Consider the following 21,577-nt stretch of genomic DNA (forward strand, 5'->3'; position numbering starts at 1 on the left):
CATGGGTAAAGCAGGTGGCAGACTTCAGTTTATTGGTAGAATACTGGGGAAATGCAATCAGTCTACAATGGAGCTTGCTTACAAATCACTCATGCAACTGGTTCTAGAAAATTGCTCAAGTGCAGGAACAGTACCAAATAGGACTAAAAGGGGATATTGAATGAATACAGAGAAGGGCAGCACAAAAGGTCACAGGTTTGTTTAATACATGGGAGAGTATCATACTGATACTGAAGGAACTGAACTGGCAGACTCTTGAAGACAGATGTAAACTGTCTTGAGAAAGTCTGCTAACATAGTTTCAAGAACTTGCTTTAAATGATGACTCTAGGAATATACTACAATCTCCTACATATCACTCACATAGGGATCATGTGGATGGTAATATTCTTTAACACATTGACTGCCACGTGACTTAAATATAACTCACAGGAAGTGTCCTCTTTGGGCCATGTGAAGTAAATATAGTTCACGGACATTTTTCCATTTAAAGCTTCATGGTGCAGTTGTAACTCACAGGAGCGTACTGTGACTCGGTGTTATAGTAGGTTATGGCCCCAGTAACAAATCATGTTCATGGTTTACAGTTTTCAAGAGCTGAAGAGTAGTTATTGACATTTGAATTTGTGAGTTATATATAATTCACATGGCTCAGTCGTATTGGACTTTTCTTCTTTTTATTATTTAGTTTGACATATTACTTACACAGCAGATTGCAAATCACATAGTTTTATTTACGCTCTTCAACTCTAACTGCAACAACAATGAAACTGAAAAATTTGGGTCATTTCACTTTGTTTCTTTAACACCTGTAAGCACTGTGTTTTATGAAAAAATACTCTGTGCAAAAATATGAGTCACAAGTCTTACATTGCCATGCAGTTTGTTTGCATTTCTTGACAGCTTGCTCTAGTCCAAATTCATTGTTCATTTTTTCGTAGCACACTGTACACCTATGACTGGCTGCTCCCACGTACAAATTACATGTGCAACTTAGTTTGTTGAGTCACATATTCAAAAATTTCATCAGTTACAAAATATTCAAAGAAATCATATGGTGTCTTGCCTTTGAGAATTAGTGCAACAGAAGCATTTACACCAGAACTGGGATGAATAAATATAAAGTTTTTCATATTTTTATACGTAACGGGCCCCCAGGCAATCTCATTAGAATTTGTTCTAAGTGTGTCATCTTCATCTTCAGAACTTTCTGATATTACACTTACTTCAATTGACGCTGAATCTTCTGCAATAGTTATGGCACTAACACAGTTAGAATGCTTTGTTGCCTGGTTTTTACAGCTGTGTAGTCCAGTTATTTGACTGAATGTGGACATAAAACTCTTCTTCCTACCTTCACTGATGTGATTCTATCATCAGAACTACCCGTTTTGCTTCCAGTCTCCTCTGGTAAAAATTTGTCTGAGCTATCACCAAATAAAGACACAGAATCTTCATCATTTATGTCCATTACTTCATCTAAAAGCTGCTGTACATACCTTTGTTCATCTTCATAACTTCAATGAGACATTTTCTTCTGCCACAATATCACTTTGTTACGCAGCAAACAACATGAATAAAGACCATTGGAACAATGCAGGAAACCATTAATGGAACTGTACACACATAATGCTGTGGAATGAAAAACTGGCAGGAATACATACCTAAAATTATTAGTGACATAGCAAATGACACACCTGGTACCTTTAGTCTGGGACCATGTGAATCATTTGTAACTCACATAAAAGAAATTAAAAAAAGGTTCAAAAATGCCATATTTTCACTTTATTTGCACTTAAAAGGTTTACTTGAAGCAAACTAAAGCAGGATATTGAAAAAAAGTAAATGGCCCCAAGAGGTCGGTAACCAAACTATACCATGGCAGTCAATGTGTTGAAAATGTTTTTATTAAATAGCATAAGATGACAATACTTTCATTTTGCATGTAAAAAAGAAATGTAGCCTTATTAACAATAGTATCACAGAGTTGCAGATACCATTCAAAATTTTCAGAAAAGTTCTGGTTGAGAATTATGAATTGTTTAGGAATAAAGGGGATGACTGACTGAAAGACAGAAGTGCTGCATCATCAATAGGCATACAAACAAACCCTAGAGAGCTTGTCTAGCTTTCGGAATACACTTCCTTTTCAAGCTTGTAGGAAACACACACACACACACACACACACACACACACACACACACACACACCTGTCTCCCTATATTGTGCTCAGCCAACTTTCAGCTCTTCCCTGGCCCACAATGAGTGTTCTGGTGAGGGGTGGGGGTGTGGGGTGCAGTGAGGGATGGAGAGTGGCGGAAGGCAGGGAGGGGGTTGTGGAGAAGTGTCTAGCAGCTCATGGGAAAGTGGGGAGCTGTGAGCTGTCTGTGGGCTAGATAGGGTTGCGGGTAGAGGGGACAGGTGACAGATGGCTAGGTACGTGATTTCATAGGCTAGGACACATGCCCAGCCGTCTGACACCTGCCCCCTCTACCTGCACTCTTAGCTAACCCACAGACAACTCCCCATTCTCCCACAAGCTGCTATATGCTTCCCACCAACCCATCCCTCCTTCCATCCCTCACCTCACCCCACCCTAAACCACACCCCCACCCTCCACAATATACTCACCATGGGCCAGAAATGAACTTCCAGTTAACTGAGCACAATGCAACGAGCCAGGCATGTGTGTGTGTGTGTGTGTGTGTGTGTGTGTGAGAGAGAGAGAGAGAGAGAGAGAGAGAGAGAGAGAGAGAGAGAGAGTGTGAGTGAGTGAGTGAGTGAGTGTTTGTGTGCACGTTTTTCCCACTAGCGTGAAAAAGGAAGTGCACTCCGAAAGTTAGCCAAGCTCTGTACCTTTTGCTTGATTTGATTTGATTTATTTCATGTTCCATAGGTCCAACTGTGTTGGGTTCACAAGGATGTGGAACGAGTCAGTTTTTTACAAATACAATATGATAATGAATAATAATAATGAGCGTATGGCATTGGTGGCCGGGACAGCCGTCGCGGGGCGGTTCGGCCACCGCTCCACAAGTTCTTTAAGGCCACTACGGTGACTTGCGAGTGAATGAGGATGAAATGATGATGAAAGACACACAACACCCAGTCATCTCGAGGCAGAGAAAATCCCTGACCCCGCCGGGAATCGAACCCGGCACCCCGTGCCGCAGGAAGTGAGAACACTACCGCAAGACCACGAGCCGCACACTACAATATGATAATCTTATAGAATGTACAGACATTTGAGTACATAATTATATAAAAATTTATACAGTGAATTCTTTGAGTAGCAATACAGTAAAAAGAAAATACATTAAAGCACTACAGAAAACAGATACAGAGCACACACAGATACAGAGCTCAAGTTAAATAACATTCTTAGTAGCATTACGTCAACTTGTATTATATAATATTAAAATTTTACAATTTATTTGGTTAAAAATTCATCTAGACTGTAAAAAGCTTTTTATAGCAGAAATATTTTTAGTGCTTTCTTAAACTTACGCTTGTTGTGAATCTCTGTCTTTATTTCAGAAGGAAGAGCATTGAAGAGTTTTGTTCCAGTGTAGTGGACACCTTTTTGTGCCAAGCTCAAATTTCTATGCTTGCTGTGTATGTCATTCTTCCTCCGTGTGTTATGCTCATGATAATTACTGTTTGGTTGAAATATCTCTATATTTTTACAAACAAAACACATGAGAGAAAAAATATATTGGCATGTAGTTGTGTATATTTTTAAGTTTTCGAAAGCTATTTCTACACGAGCCTCTTGGGTGCACTCCACATGTAATTCTTAAAGCTCGCTTCTGTGCAATGAACACTTTCCTTGCTAATGGCTGGTTGCCCCCAAAAATAATGCCATATTCAATGAGTGAGTGAAAATAGCCATAGTATGCCACTTTTGTAGTGTTAGGTTCAACACATGTAGTGACAACCCGTAAAGCATATGTAGCTGAGCTGAGCCTCTTACAGAGATCTATAATATGTGAAGACCAGTTCATTTTCTTGTCAAAGTGCACTCCAAGAAATTTCATAGTTTCCATTCTTTCTATTGGCTGATTACCACATGTCACACTTATCTCTCTCTCTTTTTCTGTTTTTGTACAGAACTGAATAAAGCTGGTCTTACTGGAATTTAATGAGAGACCATTCACCTTGAACCAATTAACCACATCTGAGAGTATGTGATTAATGAGTTCCTCAAGATTACTGTCTGTTTTAATGCTCATAAAAATGTGTACCTATCGTTGATGCATAGCTTCTCCCTTTTGGTGAGTCATCTCCTTTATTCCTAAATAATTCACATATTCAGAAAACATATTTTTCCCCCACTAATAACAATGCAGCACAGTTTGCTGCTCAGAAAACTATTGCTTTCAGTTCATCAAATAATACTTGCCACATTTACTTTAAACTAATGAGAAAATCAATGCTAAATGATCTTCACCCATCCTGAAGTACGTGCTGCAGACAGATGTGGGAGAATGACTGTCCAGGCTGCAGTGTCTCATGGCACACTGCCAGTGGTGCACTGTCCATTGCCATTGCAATGACATTTTTATCGTGCACACTGTTACAGAAGGCATCTGAACAAAGCATAAGGCAGGATGTAGATGAACAAACTGAACTCTTAGATTCTTATTTTAGTGCTTTACAGTAATTGCATTCATGGACAAATTTGGTTGTTACAGGTATTGGCGAATTTTAAAATAGGACCAAAAGAAGATGAAAAGAAGACAACTACCCATAGGATTCTAAATAAAGCTATTTGGCTTATTGGGACTTCTCGCAATGCTATCCTAGTGATTATATGTGGTGTCATAGGATATCAGCTATCACTCTCAGGAGATGCACCTCTTAACTTAATAGGTTTGTTTCTAAATTCATTAATCATTTAGAAATTTTGTGAAACAAGAAAACTTGCTACTCAGTTCTGCAGCACTAATAAAACTGCATATGACTTAGACTAATATGTGAATTTCCTTTTTCTTTAGGTCCCATACCTCCTGGACTTCCAGCTTTTCACTTGCCACCATTTACTGTGACATTGGAGACAGGAAATTCCACAGTCACATATTCATTTGGTGACATGTGTTCCAACCTTGGATCTGGAATTTTTGTTGTACCTCTTGTAGCGCTACTGGAAAATATTGCTGTTTGCAAGGCATTCTGTAAGTTCAGGTCTTCTTACACAATGTTATTTGATTTTACCCCTTTCTTCAGCTGTACTGAAAGGCCTTCTAGTTACATTATGACAGAAAAAAACTTTTGCTTAAGTTGTGACAACAGATATACATGAACAGAAGCAACATGCAGCACATTAGGTCCCTTCACCTACCAAAAGAAGGAAGATGTTAGTAGAGACAGAACTATTCTAGTATTAAGCAATATTTTTTCTCACAAAAGACATGGTTTGTCAGAGTGTTAGGATAAATCGCAATGAAATGCCACCAATGGGTAATACATATCGTGATTAGAGGTCCTAGTCAACCCACGTAGCCTACTCTTAATAAGCATCCAAGAATGTCCAAGTTCACACACCGTGAATCAACACTGTATATTCTTCTTCTGTCAGAAAGAATCAATAGAGTGCTGAGCTAGTTAAAAAGGAGCCAGTGCCATAGTTCCCATTTGTCCTGTCAGGAAGATTGCATATAATGCATGTGAGACCAATGCCTCATTTTTGATACAGTAAAGTGGAAATATTAGGGAAGCACTAAACTCAAACATAAATCATAATCTTAAGGGGCAGTCAGACATTTCTGTGTTTATCTGTAAGATATACAGTGGAAGACATTTATTGCACTGTGTTGTGGTAACATTGAAATTTGGTGGATGTTGTTTGATTTTCTGAGGCTCTTCTGCTTGGTTTGGGTATTGACCATTAGTTTTGTTCAGTACCAGTTTTCTGTACCAATGCAATAAAGTTCCACGCCACAATGCAAGAGCCAGCTGTTTCATGGGATGAAGAAAATTAAGCTGTCTTGTTGAATGATCCATTTCAAACCCCCAACATGAACCTGAAAATCATGTAACACCATTGGGATAAAATAAAAATCAAACAATGAAATCCAGGATGCAATAGTGACAATATTATGAAAATGATAGATTACTACTCACCTTATTGAGGAGACACTGAGTTGAACACAGGTACAGCAAAAAGGCTGCTATACATTTAAGCTTTTAGCCAAAAGTCCTTCTTCTGAAGAAGAAAATGCACACACATTCACACAAACACAACTCACACACACATGACCACTGTCTCTGGCCACTGAGGACAGACTGTAATTGCAGTCTGGCTTCAGTGTCCAGAGACAGTGGTCACGTGTGTGCGACTTGTGCTTGCCTGAAATTATTTGTGTTTTCTACTTTAGAAGAAGGCCTCTTCACCAAAAACCTGAATGTACAGCAGTGTTTTTGTTGTGCTTGTCTGTTACCCAGTACCTCCTCCATATGGTCAGTAGAAATTTATCCCTCCCATAATATTGTCCTTGAGATAAAGTAGTCATCTGAGGAAAAATGCAAAAAAGAATCCACATCTAGTTAGCAGAACTTAGAGAAAAAGTCATACCAGTGCTTCAACACTATACTATTGACAAAAAAGTTTTTGTGTGCTGTTTGTTCTTTCAAACTACAGAAATGGGTTTCTGAAGATTTAGATCACAGGGTAACTATGTATATAATAATTTAGAAATGAGAGGCAAGGTGATCAGTAAGTTAAAAAATGGAGAGGAAAAACTGCAAGTAAGAATGAAAATGGAACAGAGACCAACTGAAGAAAAAGCTTATAGAAAAGGAAAAGATTCAAAAGAAAGAAAAGGTAAAGCAAAAACCGAAGACTGAGAAAAATTATCAAAGTGTGTCACACTCCAACATTCACGAAAGTATGTCTGCCTTGGGATTATCTATTGCCTATTATTCCATACAATATTTATTCTCACTAATTCCCATTTGTTCATCCTTCCTTCATCTTTGGAAAGGCAATTAACAACTTGAGAGTGTACTCTCATTTGCCTTTATTATCATCATTCATGAGTTTATACACATGATTACTGGTACTCAGTCATATGAGTTAAATATTTCTTTGATGCTTGCAGTGTCCATGAAAGCAGGTGTGCCATCTCAAGACGAACATTTTTTCCTCTTCTAGTTTCATTCAAAAATTATCACTTTAATATACTTGAGTTGAAGAATAATTACTATGCTGTGGTCAACATTTTAATATCAGATAATAAAATCTTTACATTAAAAGACTTTGTTGTGTGAGCTATTATTTTTAAAAAGACATTATTAGATATGGAGCTTATGATCCAATATGGTGAGGATGGGTAAGGAAACTAGCTACATCATTTTCAAAGGAACCATCCTGGCACGCACCTTGACCGATTCATGGAAACTATTGAAAACCTAAATTTCAATGGACAGGTGCAAACTTGAATTTTTATCATTAGATACAAAGCAGATGATCCTACAGAACAAAGACAGGGAAGGAGGTTGGCTCGTGTCCTTTTCAAAGGAACCGTCCTGGCGTTTGCCTTAATTGATTCAGGAAGCGATAAAAAACCTAAATCTGCAAGTCCAGTTGGGAATTTGAACCGCACTTCTCCCAAATGAAAGTTCTGGGCTCTAATCACAGTGTCAACCCACACTTTCTTTTTTACAACAACGGATGTTACTAATTACATTTGTTTCATATTCAGTAATTTAAGAAGCAGAGGTTACTCGTTTTCTGAGATAGTGTGTTGAAAATTATTGAAAGAATTTGGCAATATGCTTTTTCTTTATATTTCTTTCTCCTTAGTCAGTATCGTTTCTTGAATATTTTTTAAAGCAATAAATTTCAAACATCTCTGCTATAGTACTTACCGTTCACATGTGTTGACATAATTAATTACAAGAGTTATATAACAGCACTGTTACATCAGTCTGTTTTATTTTTCAGCTAATGGTAAACCTATAGACGCCACACAAGAATTACTTGCCATTGGTATTTCCAATATTGGTAACTCTTTTGTCCAAGGCTTCCCAGGAACTGGAGCCCTTGCTCGCAGTGCTGTTAACAATTCAAGCGGAGTCAGGACAACACTTGGAGGGCTTTACACAGGTGCTTGTGCTTTAAATTCAAATCATACATTGTAATCAAAACCTGTTCAGCAGATGTAATTTTGTTTTAGTGGATCACTGGCTTCACCTATCAAGTAAATGTTCCAAGAAGTCACAGCAAAGTTTTCACAGCTATTCACTTTCCTACACTTTGTTATCTTTCATTTCAATAATTTACTTATTTATTTATTCTCTTTACATTTTTTTTACTTATTTATTTTTTATTGTGTCTTTGCCATATTTTCTATAACGGGTGTTTCACATAGATGTCTGGGGGAAGCTCACAGCTCACACAGCATATGTACTGGATCTTGGTTCCCTACACCTCCCACAGGACAGCTGCGTGCACTTCCCCTGAGTTGGATGTAAATTATGATGCAATCTGACTAAATTAAGCTTACCTTTACAGCAGTTGCTCAAAATGATGCCCCTGTATGGAAATAGCAGCCTGACATCTTCTGAACACATTACCAAATGCTCGTCGAATTTCACCTGTTGCAATTTGGGAAACGACTAGCTGAACCCAGACTTAGAGTGTATGGTGGTTGCTTGCCTATACCTTATCATTTACATTCCCCAAAGATAAAAATTACATGGAATTAGATGTATACAATGGAAGGCCAATCAACTGTCCTATCACCAAAAACACTTCGTATTAATGTAGTGGCACACTGGCAGTGTGTGGTCTTGCATTGTTTTGCATGAAATAACCATAGATCTCTTCACTAAGTGTTAGTTCACTAAAAAAAAAGTATTCAGTCTACTGTTCATATAGCTATCAGAAGTCACTGTTTCATGGAAAAAGATAGGTCCAATAATTCATCTTGAACTAACTGCCTAGTTGCACACCATGATCCTGTTTTCACATCATGCAGAGGCCATTGCTGTAATTAATGAGGATTTTCAGACCTCCAGCATTGATTGTTCCATGAATTTACATACCCTCACAAATACTGCCATGCTTAATCAGAAGAAAGAGCATTTCAGGATCAACCTCCCCATCATACACAGACTGTAACACCCAGTTGCAAAACAACATTGAGTAACAGTATCTAAGTTAGTCATTCAATGCACTACTGTTATTCTGTGTGGTTTCAGTGCTGAGTTTGTGCACAGTGCTATGAGGAGATGCTTCCACCACACCAGTGTGAAGTACTACATGGTGCAATGACTTTCTTAGACTTCTTCCTGAGGCCTCTCCTACCTCACCAAATTTATTTTCAATTAAAACACTGGTTTCTCTTGACCTTTGTTTGCCTAACATGGATTCAGTCTCTTTAAATTTCTTTACTGATCTATGTATCACTGCACCGCAGGGAACGTGCACCTGGGAAATTTTTGTATGAATGTAAGCTGACATTCCACAAAAGATTCTGTTTTTGCATAGTTCAAAACAAGAAACATTCATTGATCCTTGGTGTCTACCACAGCAAATGGAAACTTGACAAAAAAAAAAAAATCAAAAGAAAAAACCTATACGGTCAATCATATGGCATGGGAAGTCTCAGACTCAGTGCACGCATCATACATGAAACACTCAGGGGAAGCGCTCGCAGCTTTCTTGCAGGAGATACAGGGGCAGCAACTGGTAAATCTACTGTGCGGGCAGTGGGCTTCCCAGGCATTGCATGCGAAACACCCTGTTGTTTCAGTTACCTATCACTATTTTTCTTGATATTTTGGCACCTTACTTAATTGAAGGATGCAAAATACAGAAACAATCATAAATAAAAGTAAGAAAAAATTAAGATAGAATATATTCAGGTTATGCTTGAGACTCAGCTGACAAAATACACAAAAATAAAGACCTGAATCTGAGATATCAGTATTAGAGATATGTTTTCCCAACAATATGGGCAAAAGAAGTACTATGAATTATGTGACGGAAGCTATGTAATTTCCTCAGAGAATCTCTGCTTCATTTATGTGGTGAAAGACTGCACATACCTGGACACATTCTTCTACTATTCAGTGCAGACTATTATCACAGCCATGACATTTGCACTTATTTTACTGACTGTAGTCTAGTTATCAAACTCTTACCTGCACTATAGTAAATAATATGTGGAAATACCTCACCCTCATAATGAAGGCTACATGTCTTCTAGCATTCAGTTTATGATGATTCACAGTTGAGATAAGCATGGATAGCTTTTCATGCAGACCTACTTCCACATTTATCCAACTACTCTTAGTACTTACATGAGAACCATTTATGGTAATGACAAATACTTAGATCAGCTCCAGTTATGGTGATGACTACTTTGATCTAATGATGAGGATTTTATTCATAACATACAGTACCTCATTCATTAATTAGGCAAAATTATGAGTCGAGAATGAGATTTTCACTCTGCAGTGCGGTGTGCGCTGATATGAAACTTCCTGGCAGATTAAAACTGTGTGCCGAACCGAGGCTCGAACTCGGGACCTTTGCCTTTCGCGGGCAAGTGCTCTACCAACTGAGCCACCCAAGCACGACTCACGCCCCGGCCTCACAGCTTTACTTCTACCAGTACCTCGCCTCCTACCTTCCACACTTTACAGAAGCTCTCCTGCGAACCTTACAGAACTAGCACTCCTGAAAGAAAGGATGTTGCGGAGACATGGCTTAGCCACAGCCTGGGGGATGTTTCCAGAATGAGATTTTCACTCTGCAGCGGAGTGTGCACTGATATGAAACTTCAGTTTTAATCTGCCAGGAAGTTTCTTATCAGCACACACTCTGCTGCAGAGTGAAAATCTCATTCTGGAAACATCCCCCAGGCTGTGGCTAAGCCATGTATCCGCAATATCCTTTCTTTCAGGAGTGCTAGTTCTGCAAGGTTCGCAGGAGAGCTTCTGTAAAGTGTGGAAGGTAGGAGGTGAGGTACTGGCAGAAGTAAAGCTGTGAGGATGGGGCGTGAGTCGTGCTTGGGTAGCTCAGTTGGTAGAGCACTTGCCGGCAAAAGGCAAAGGTCCCGAGTTCGAGTCTCGGTCCGGCACACAGTTTTAATCTGCCAGGAAGTTTCATATCAGCACACACTCCGCTGCAGAGTGAAAATCTCATTCTGGAAATATCCCCCAGGCTGTGGCTAAGCCATGTCTGTGCAACATCCTTTCTTTCAGGAGTGCTAGTTCTGCAACGTTCGCAGGAGAGCTTCTGTAAAGTGTGGAAGGTAGGAGGGGAGGTACTGGCAGAAGTAAAGCTGTGGGGACAGGGTGTGAGTCATGCTTGGGTAGCTCCGTTGGTAGAGCACTTGCCTGCGAAAGGCAAAGGTCCCGAGTTTGAGTATCGGTCCGGCACACAGTTTTAATCTGCCAGGAAGTTTCAAAATTATGAGTGATCATCTCAGTATGCAGTAGGTCAGAAGAAGACTAACTGGGAAGTCAAGAGTTGGGTGGAAGAATCTATACAATCATGGCTTGATACTTTTACTATAATTATTAAAGAATATTGTGTTTTAGGATTATATTATCACGTAGCAGAGGCAGATTCTGAAACATTCTTAAAGATCAAAATTGTATGCATGACTGTAACTTGAAAGTGGTTACTTTGTATAACTGAAACTGTAAAGGTAGGCTAGTGGGATGACTGGTAAGCTTATTTTCACAAATTGTGAATGAAATTATGGAAAATTAATGTATATTATCACTTTGTGTGATTCATTGCATCTTGGAAAGCTTTCAGTTCTATTTTACCATGACTGGGACTCACAGTCATTAAAAACAAAAGCATTGATTTAGTGTGTATTGGTATACTGACAGCTTACACAGGATGTCATCACAATAAAAGGAAATTCAGAATCATAAGAGAAGTCAGGCAATGAGAAACTCTACAATAATGACTTTAGGTGTTGAAATCCACATATTTTTGCTATGATTATTAGAGAATATTGTATTTTGGGATTAGATTATCATGTAACAGAGGCAGATTCTGAAACATTCTGGCAGCTAGCTCTAGATGCGAACAATTGAAAGTTAGCACAGGTGAGCAGAAAGAACAAACCTGTAACATTCACTTACAATACTACTAGTGTCCTGCTTGACACAGCGAAGTCATTTAAATGGAATGAAATGAGCATATGGCACTGTTGGCCAGGAGGCCCCCTGTGGGGGAGCTTGGCCACCGAGTGCAAGTCTTATTTCAGTTTAAGCCACATTGGGCGACTTGCTTGCCAGTGATGAGGATGAAATGATGATGAGGACAGCACAACACCCAGTGCACTAGCAGAGAAAAATCTCCAACCTGGCCGGAAACTGAACCCGGGCCCGCTTGCATGGGAGGCAAGCATGTTAGCACACAGCTAAGCAGGCAGACGTCATGTAAATATCTGAGTGTAATGTTGCAAAGCTATATGAAATAGAATGAGCATGTGAGAACTGTGGCAGGGAAAGTGAATGGTTGACTTTAGTTTATAGCAAGAATTTTAGGAGAAAGTGGTTCACCTGTAAAGATGACCACATATACGACACTGGTGCGACCTATTCTTGAGTACTGCTCAAGTGTTTGGGATCCATACCAGGTCGGATTGAAAGAAGACATCGAAGCAATCCAGAGGCAGGCTGCCAGATTTGTTACCGGTAGGTTCAAACAACACGTAAGTTGTCTTGTGACAGCCAGAGCGAGAGCACCAGCAGCAGCGAGTACTGTTTGTATAAAGCGTTTATTTTGCATTTTGTTTACGACCTTCCACTAAGGAAGGGATTCTATTTGTGTTTATCTGCTCTGCATAGTAACTAACAGTTCTTGATAAAACTTTACGTAGTTTTCGTGTTAGATTTCTTAGTGTTTTCTTGATCGTTTAGAACAGAAAGCGCCCTAAAACCGTCTTTTGTTTGTTTCGCGGCCGTTAGCCACTAGTCACTTGAATCAGCAGTTGTCTTGTGACAGCCAGAGCGAGAGCACCAGCAGCAGCGAGTACTGTTTGTATAAAGCGTTTTTGTACTTATTTGCTGCGCTTAGCTTTTAAATAGTTTTTCTGGGAAAACCTAGCGTAGTTTTCGCGTCTCGTATTTCAGTGAGTGTTTCTTGATTATCAGAGTAGCTCATCAGAAGATTATCTTGGGAATTTGTCACCGTATAGAGTAGGGTAAACATAGTCATGTGTAGGGACTGTGGTTGTTGTGAGCGGACGCAAGGAGAATTGGCCACTCTTCGGGGGCAGGTGGAGGCTTTGTCTGTTAGGCTCATCGAGCTCGAGGCGCAGGCGTCGGCTCGTAGTGGCGTTGGGGCAACTGTGGTGAGTCCTATGCCTACTTCGGTGGCCTTGGAATCACATGGAACCCCTGATGTCGCTGCGTCTTCCGGCAGTGAGCATCTTACCGGTCAGCCATCACTCCAGGGTGAATGGCGGACAGTGGTGGGCTCGCGCGTGCCTGGCCGAAAGGCGAAGGTGGGATCTGGCCGCGTGGCAGCTGCCTTACCCCTTTCCAACAGGTACGGGGTGCTTCCTAGTGGTGATGACATCGTTTCCGAGTCACCACAGGATGCCTCGCCTGTTGGGCCAGTGGCCGATTCTCCGGCAAGGTCCCGACAGTCACAGAGAGCGGGCCTATTAGTTATAGGGAGCTCCAACGTTAGGCGGGTTATGGAGCCCCTCAGGAAAATAGCGGGTAGGTCGGGGAAGAATGCCAGTGTGCACTCTGTGTGCTTGCCGGGGGGTCTCGTCCGTAATGTGGAGGAGGCCCTTCCGGCAGCTATTGAACGCACTGGATGTGACCGGCTGCAGATAGTAGCACATGTCGGAACGAATGACGCCTGCCGCTTGGGTTCTGAGGCCATCCTTGGTTCCTTCCGGCGGCTGGCTGATTTGGTGAAGACAACCAGCATCGCACGCGGAGTGCAAGCTGAGCTTAATATCTGCAGCATAGTGCCCAGAGTCGATCGCGGTCCTCTGGTTTGGAGCCGTGTGGAGGGTCTAAACCAGAGGCTCAGACGACTCTGCGACTATAATGGTTGCAAGTTCATCGACCTCCGTTATTGGGTGGAGAACTGTAGGGCCCCCCTAGACAGGTCAGGCGTGCACTACACACCGGAAGCAGCTACTAGGGTAGCAGAGTACGTGTGGCGTGCACACGGGGGTTTTTTAGGTTAGAGGGACCCCCCCTTGGGCGAAACGATAAAATACCTGACGGCTTACCAGAGAGAACATTATCATCGTTGATAAAGAACGTCCGTCCTCAGAGACCAAAAACAGGAAAAGTTAACGTAATATTGGTAAACTGCAGGAGTATCCAGGGCAAGGTTCCTGAATTAGTATCTCTTATTGAAGGAAATAGTGCGCATATAGTATTAGGAACGGAAAGTTGGTTAAAACCGGAAGTGAACAGTAACGAAATCCTAGACACAGAATGGAATATATACTGCAAGGATAGGATAAACGCCAATGGTGGAGGAGTATTTATAGCAGTAAAGAATTCAATAATATCCAGTGAAGTTATTAGCGAATGCGAATGTGAAATAATCTGGGTTAAGTTAAGTATCAAAGGTGGGTCAGATATGATAGTCGGATGCTTCTATAGACCACCTGCATCAGCAACCGTAGTAGTTAAGCGCCTCAGAGAGAACCTGCAGAACGTCGTGAAGAAGTTTCGTGATCATACTATTGTAATAGGGGGAGACTTCAATCTACCAGGTATAGAATGGGATAGTCACACAATCAGAACTGGAGCCAGGGACAGAGACTCTTGTGACATTATCCTGACTGCCTTGTCCGAGAATTACTTCGAGCAGATAGTTAGAGAACCAACTCGTGAAGCTAACGTTTTAGACCTCATAGCAACAAATAGACCGGAACATTTCGACTCCGTGAATGTAGAAGAGGGTATCAGTGATCATAAGTCAGTGGTTGCATCAATGACTACAAGTGTAATAAGAAATGCCAAGAAAGGAAGGAAAATATATTTGCTTAACAAGAGTGATAGGGCACAAATCGCAGAATATCTGAGTGACCACCATCAAACGTTCATTTCTGAGGAAGAGGATGTGGAACAAAAACGGAAAAAATTCAGAAACATCGTCCAGTACGCCTTAGATAAGTTCGTACCGACTAAGGTCCAAAGCGAGGGGAAAGATCCACCGTGGTATAACAATCATGTACGAAAGGTACTACGGAAACAAAGAAAGCTTCATCATAGGTTTAAGAGTAGTCGAATCATAGCTGATAAGGAAAAGCTGAACGAAGCGAAAAAGGGCGTAAAGAGAGCAATGAGAGAAGCATTCAACGAATTCGAACATAAAACATTGGCAAACAATCTAAACAAGAACCCTAAAAAGTTTTGGTCATATGTAAAATCGGTAAGCGGATCTAAATCCCCTATTCAGTCACTCGTTGACCACGATGGCACCGAAACAGAGGACGACCGAAGAAAGGCAGAAATACTGAATTCAGTGTTCCGAAACTGTTTCACTGCGGAAAATCGTAACACGGTCCCTGACTTCAGCCGTCGCACGGACGCCAAAATGGAAAATATTGAAATAAACGATATCGGAATTGAAAAACAACTGCTATCACTTAGTAGCGGAAAAGCATCCGGACCAGACGAGATACCCTTAAGATTCTACAGTGATTATGCTAAAGAACTTGCCCCCTTTCTATCAGCAATTTATCGTAGATCTCTGGAAGAACGTAAAGTACAGAGCGACTGGAAGAAAGCGCAGGTCGTTCCCATTTTCAAGAAGGGTCATAAATCAGATGCGAATAATTATAGGCCTATTTCGCTTACGTCAATCTGTTGTAGAATAATGGAACATGTTTTGTGTTCTCGTATTATGACGTTCTTAGATAATACAAATCTCCTTCATCATAACCAACATGGATTCCGCAAACAGAGATCATGTGAAACTCAGCTCGCCCTATTTGCCCAAGAAATTCACAGTGCCGTAGACACTGGCGAGCAGATTGATGCCGTATTCCTGGACTTCAGGAAGGCATTTGATACGGTTCCGCACTTACGTTTAGTGAAAAAAATACGAGCTTACGGAATATCGGACCAGGTTTGTGATTGGATTCAGGATTTCCTAGAAGAAAGAACACAACATGTCATTCTTAACGGTTCAAAATCTGCAGATGTAGAGGTAATTTCGGGAGTACCGCAAGGAAGCGTGATAGGACCTTTATTGTTTACAATATACATAAATGACTTAGTTGACAACATCGGTAGCTCCGTGAGGCTATTTGCAGATGACACGGTTGTCTACAAGAAAGTAGCAACATCAGAAGACTCGTACGTACTCCAGGAAGACCTGCAGAGGATTAATGAATGGTGCGACAGCTGGCAGCTTTCCCTAAACGTAGATAAATGTAATATAATGCGCATACATAGGGGCAGAAATCCATTCCAGTACGATTATGCCATAGGTGGTAAATCATTGGAAGCGGTAACGACCGTAAAATACTTAGGAGTTACTATCCGGAGCGATCTGAAGTGGAATGATCACATAAAACAAATAGTGGGAAAAGCAGGCGCCAGGTTGAGATTCATAGGAAGAATTCTAAGAAAATGTGACTCATCGACGAAAGAAGTAGCTTACAAAACGCTTGTTCGTCCGATTCTTGAGTATTGCTCATCAGTATGGGACCCTTACCAGGTTGGATTAATAGAAGAGATAGACATGATCCAGCGAAAAGCAGCGCGATTCGTCATGGGGACATTTAGTCAGCGCGAGAGCGTTACGGAGACGTTGAACAAGCTCCAGTGGCGGACACTTCAAGAAAGGCGTTACGCAATACGGAGAGGTTTATTATCGAAATTACGAGAGAGCACATTCCGGGAAGAGATGGGCAACATATTACTACCGCCCACATATATCTCGCGTAATGATCACAACGAAAAGATCCGAGAAATTAGAGCAAATACGGAGACTTACAAGCAGTCGTTCTTCCCACGCACAATTCGTGAATGGAACAGGGAAGGGGGGATCAGATAGTGGTACAATAAGTACCCTCCGCCACTCACCGTAAGGTGGCTCGCGGAGTATAGATGTAGATGTAGATGTAGATGGGATGCTTCAGAAACTCAAATGGGAGTCCCTGGAGAGAAGGCAACATTCTTTTCAAGAAACACTATTGAGAAAATTTAGAGAACCGGCATTTGAAGCTGATTGCTGAACACTTCTACTGCCACTAACATATATTGCATGTAAGGACCATGAAGATAAGATTCGAGAAATTTGGGCTCATATGAAGGCATATAGAGTGTCATTTTTCCCTCGCTCTATTTGCAAGTGGTACAGGAAAGGAAATGACTAGTAGTGGTACAGGGTACCCTTGCCATGCACCATACAGTGGCTTGATGAGTATCTATGTAGATGTAGATATACTGTCAATAGCTCTACAGTACCTTTTCATATCTCTAAGCTGTGAAAATTAAGAATGACTATGGATTAATTGAAACATACCGTGACCAACTTCAGTTTCTTGCTAACATTGTATTGTTTGTCTCTAGTGTAGATAATCTTCTTCAACAAATGGGAGAACTGAAGCTATAATAAGGGTGAAGTAATGTATAATCAACACACTAAAAGGAATATTGGAGACTTTAACAATGGAGATATAGAGCCAGTTGATGAGTTATTATATTTAGTGAAGCTGAAGATAATAACTGAATAGGCCAGTAAAAGAAATAAGCAGATGAACTGGAGAACAAATTGAAGTGGATCACCCCAATTGACCATAATTAAGTCTTCAAGACATGTAGCCAAGAATGTGATATATGGTACACGGAATCTCTCTGTTGGATTCAAGAAATAAGAAAAGAATGAGATGATGACCTACTGGTGGGTAGGTGATTAGCTAAAACAGAGGAGCAACATGGGCGCTAACAGCTAATAATGCATGGAAGTATTTGGATTAAACCATCATGTGGCAGTGATTGCTGGATAGTTGATGATGACAAAATTTCCACGAAGTAAAACAACGAGTGTGTTTGCTTTATCTCATTCAAGATACAATGTAAATTAATCCAAACTATAGCTGAATAATGTCTTAGTTTTCCATTTCTGTAGGCCTGCTTATTTTGTTTTTAATTGACAAACTAATCATGTGCACTTATGTGATATTGTTCGGCACTATTTTTGCAAGTGTAAGAATGGAAGATTCTAGACAAATGGAAAAAATTGTTGTGGGAAATTAAAAGATGTTGCTAACACTCTTCTATTTATCATTGCTGTAACTTAATACTAAAAAATAGTGATTTGTAACTATATCAGATGTGTGAATTTGTTGTATACTCCAATACTAACTTATAAATATGAAATGAAAATGACAATACTTCACAGATTTTTTTTCTTTACAGGACTTTTGGTGATTTTATCTCTTCTTTTCTTTACTGATTATTTCTACTTTATACCAAAATCAAGTCTTGCTGCTATAATCATAGCTGCTGTGATATTTATGGTTGAGGTCAGAGTTGTTGTCCCAATCTGGAAGACAAAGAGTAAGTATTCACAAGCTAAAATATGTTAATTTATCTATCAATGTACAGAGCAAGACATTCAAAAGGTCAATAGATGAATTAGTTGTCTGATTAAAAATGTAGCCCGGAGCTTAAATCCATCTCTCCATATAGCTGAAGTGCTCTTAAATTTGTCAATGCCAAACTAGAAAGAGACAGTGTGATGAAAACAAAAGTAATAATTGGAGTGGCAGGTCAGGGGGGAAAAATATGCACTTTGTCTAAGTGTTCATTAATTTGAATATAATAGAGGGAAACATTCCACGTGGGAAAAATATATCTAAAAACAAAGATGATGTGACTTACCAAACGAAAGTGCTGGCAGGTTGATAGACACACAAACAAACACAAACATATACACAAAATTCAAGCTTTCGCAACAAATGGTTGCTTCATCAGGAAAGAGGGAAGGAGAGGGAAAGACGAAAGGATGTGGGTTTTAAGGGAGAGGGTAAGGAGTCATTCCAATCCCGGAAGCGGAAAGACTTACCTTAGGGGGAAAAAAGGACAAGTATACACTCGTACACTCACACATATCCATCCGAACATACACAGACACAAGCAGACATTTGTAAAGGCAAAGAGTTTGGGCAGAGATGTTCTGGGATAACTCATCTTTAAGAAATAACTTCTTCACTGCTGTAAGGATAATATGTAGTGCTCACTCATGTGCATTTTGCAGACATCTGTTTAAGGAGGTGTGCGTTCTGACTATTGCTTCACAGTACATGTACTGTCTCATGAAGTCTGTTGTTAATAATCCACTGCTGTCAAAAGAAACAACGATGTTCATAGCTGAAAAACAAGAAGGAAAAATGACACCCATTACTCCACATAAAACTGTCTTTAGCACAAAAAGAGGTGCACAATGCTGTAACTAAAATGTTTGATAATTTACCCAGTGTTTTTAGATATGTTCATTAATTTGCATTGTTATTTACAAAAACATCCCAGTGTTTAGTCAAACTGGAGAAGCAACATTTGACATTAATATGTATGCCTCATATCAAGCTTTAGTATGACCTTAAACTCAATATGAAATCTATTAACAAATAAAATGTGTCACTTTAAAATGTTTGATTTTACATACTGACCATGCAGTAAATCAGAGGAGACAGCAACAAACAATGTGAGACAAGGATAAAAGCACTTATAAAGAAAACCAAATCCTACTGTGAGACTGTATTATTGGTGCCATATGTTAAGTTACAAAAGGGCCATGTCAAACATAAGTAATGCTGATAATATCCTAGGGTTTTAATGGTTCACAGAATTGTGTTTCAAATTAGCCTACATTTCAGTAATGTATTTTTCTTTCATTGGAGGTATGATAGTGGCAAATACCATCAAGTTTTAGTAAAAAAATACAACATCTTAAGATCTGCACATCTAGGGATAACACCCAAAGATAAGTACAACACATGGAGAGAAAATAATGAAGGGAGTGGAAACTTCAAAATTCTTACATGTCTATATTGATGAGAATGTAAACTAGAAAAATCAAGCCACATCCGCACTTAGAATCAATGCAAAGACAAATCAGTTATATGACATACTTTGCATATTTTCATTCAAAAATGTCATATAGAATGATGTTCTGGGATAACTCACCTTTAAGAAATAACTTCTTCACTGCTGTAAGGATAATATGTAGTGCTCACTCATGTGCATTTTGCAGACATCTGTTTAAGGAGGTGTGCGTTCTGAATATTGCTTCACAGTACATGTACTGTCTCATGAAGTTTGTTGTTAATAATCCACTGCTGTCAAAAGAAACAACGATGTTCATAGCTGAAAAACAAGAAGGAAAAATGATACCCATTACTCCACATAAAACTGTCTTTAGCACAAAAAGAGGTGCACAATGCTGTAACTAAAATTTTTGATAATTTACCCAGTAATACAAAATGTCTGATGAGCCGCAAAGTAAAATTTGAAAACAAACTGAAAAAGTTCCATCGTGACAATTCTTTTTTTCTGTATAAGAATTTCTATTATTGCAATGTGTTGAAGGTGTTGGGTAGGAATTACTAACTCACATCTGTACACCATGGAAACAACCTTATAAATGTTCAGCATGTTCACAAATTAATTTGTGATGTGAATGTAAACTGACTCATTCCACATTATTATGATTTATCATGCTATTGATCCAAGGAACATGAAACTAAAGAATTAAATAACTAAAAATTGTCAATGTCTACCGCTGAGCAGATGTCTTTCCCACATCACTTTATAAACTCAGTTTATAACTAATGCATAATTGTGAAATAATGCTGAATAATAAGTGATTGAATATGTTATATATTACCTTCTGCAACAGATCTCAATAAATTGTTATGACTACTGTTTGGTTACATTACAAACGATCAGGAAAGATTAAATTTACTGATGTGTTGATGTGTGGGTCTGTTAATGCCTTAACCGCTTCAGCCATCCAGACACACTTCCCGCCCAACCCAAATTCTCAACCTGTAACATACATGTAGCGCCCCCATCTATTAGCCCCACTGCTCGTAGCATTTGTGAAGTCCCACAGGGATTCAGAAGATAAGGTGCAGCCAGACATATCCAACACAACAGATCCATATGTAAACAGATCAATAAATTTAATCTTTCCTGATCATTTGTAATGTAACTAAACAGTAGCCATAACACTTTATTGAGATCTGTTGCAGAAGGACATATTCCGCATTTGACAGGGAGTCGCTCGCGGTCTACGAAGCAATCAAGCATATTAAGACTGATGTTGAGGAATGCCCTTTCTATGTCTTAACGGACCACAAACCCCTGGCTGTGGCCATTACAAACCCGCCAGCTGACCCGCCTCCTTGCCGCTTCAGACACATGGAGTTCATATCTCAGTTCACCACCGATGTCAGACACATAAAGGGTGCTGACAATATAGTTGCAGATTTCATTTCACGAGTCGACACCATCCATTTGCTGTTAGACCTCTCTGAACTGCCTAACCTCCAACCCGCCGACGAGAAAACACAAAACCTGATCTCAGACTCTACCTCTTCACTACACT

The 21,577-nt window shown here is 39.8% G+C and overlaps 1 protein-coding gene across 1 annotated transcript in view; it reads left to right on the forward strand.

The window, feature by feature from the left end:
* Nucleotides 1-21,577, forward strand: part of LOC126237544 (sodium-independent sulfate anion transporter-like) — a 71,754-nt gene that overhangs the window by 26,132 nt on the left and 24,045 nt on the right. The window contains exons 5-8 of the mRNA XM_049947730.1: nt 4,695-4,872; nt 4,998-5,174; nt 7,946-8,107; nt 18,385-18,525. Coding sequence (XP_049803687.1) covers nt 4,695-4,872; nt 4,998-5,174; nt 7,946-8,107; nt 18,385-18,525 — 658 coding nt within the window. The remainder of the gene's footprint in view (nt 1-4,694; nt 4,873-4,997; nt 5,175-7,945; nt 8,108-18,384; nt 18,526-21,577) is intronic.

This window comes from Schistocerca nitens, chromosome 2, assembly GCF_023898315.1.
Source record: "Schistocerca nitens isolate TAMUIC-IGC-003100 chromosome 2, iqSchNite1.1, whole genome shotgun sequence".
In the NCBI taxonomy this organism is placed as follows: Eukaryota; Metazoa; Arthropoda; class Insecta; order Orthoptera; family Acrididae; genus Schistocerca; species Schistocerca nitens.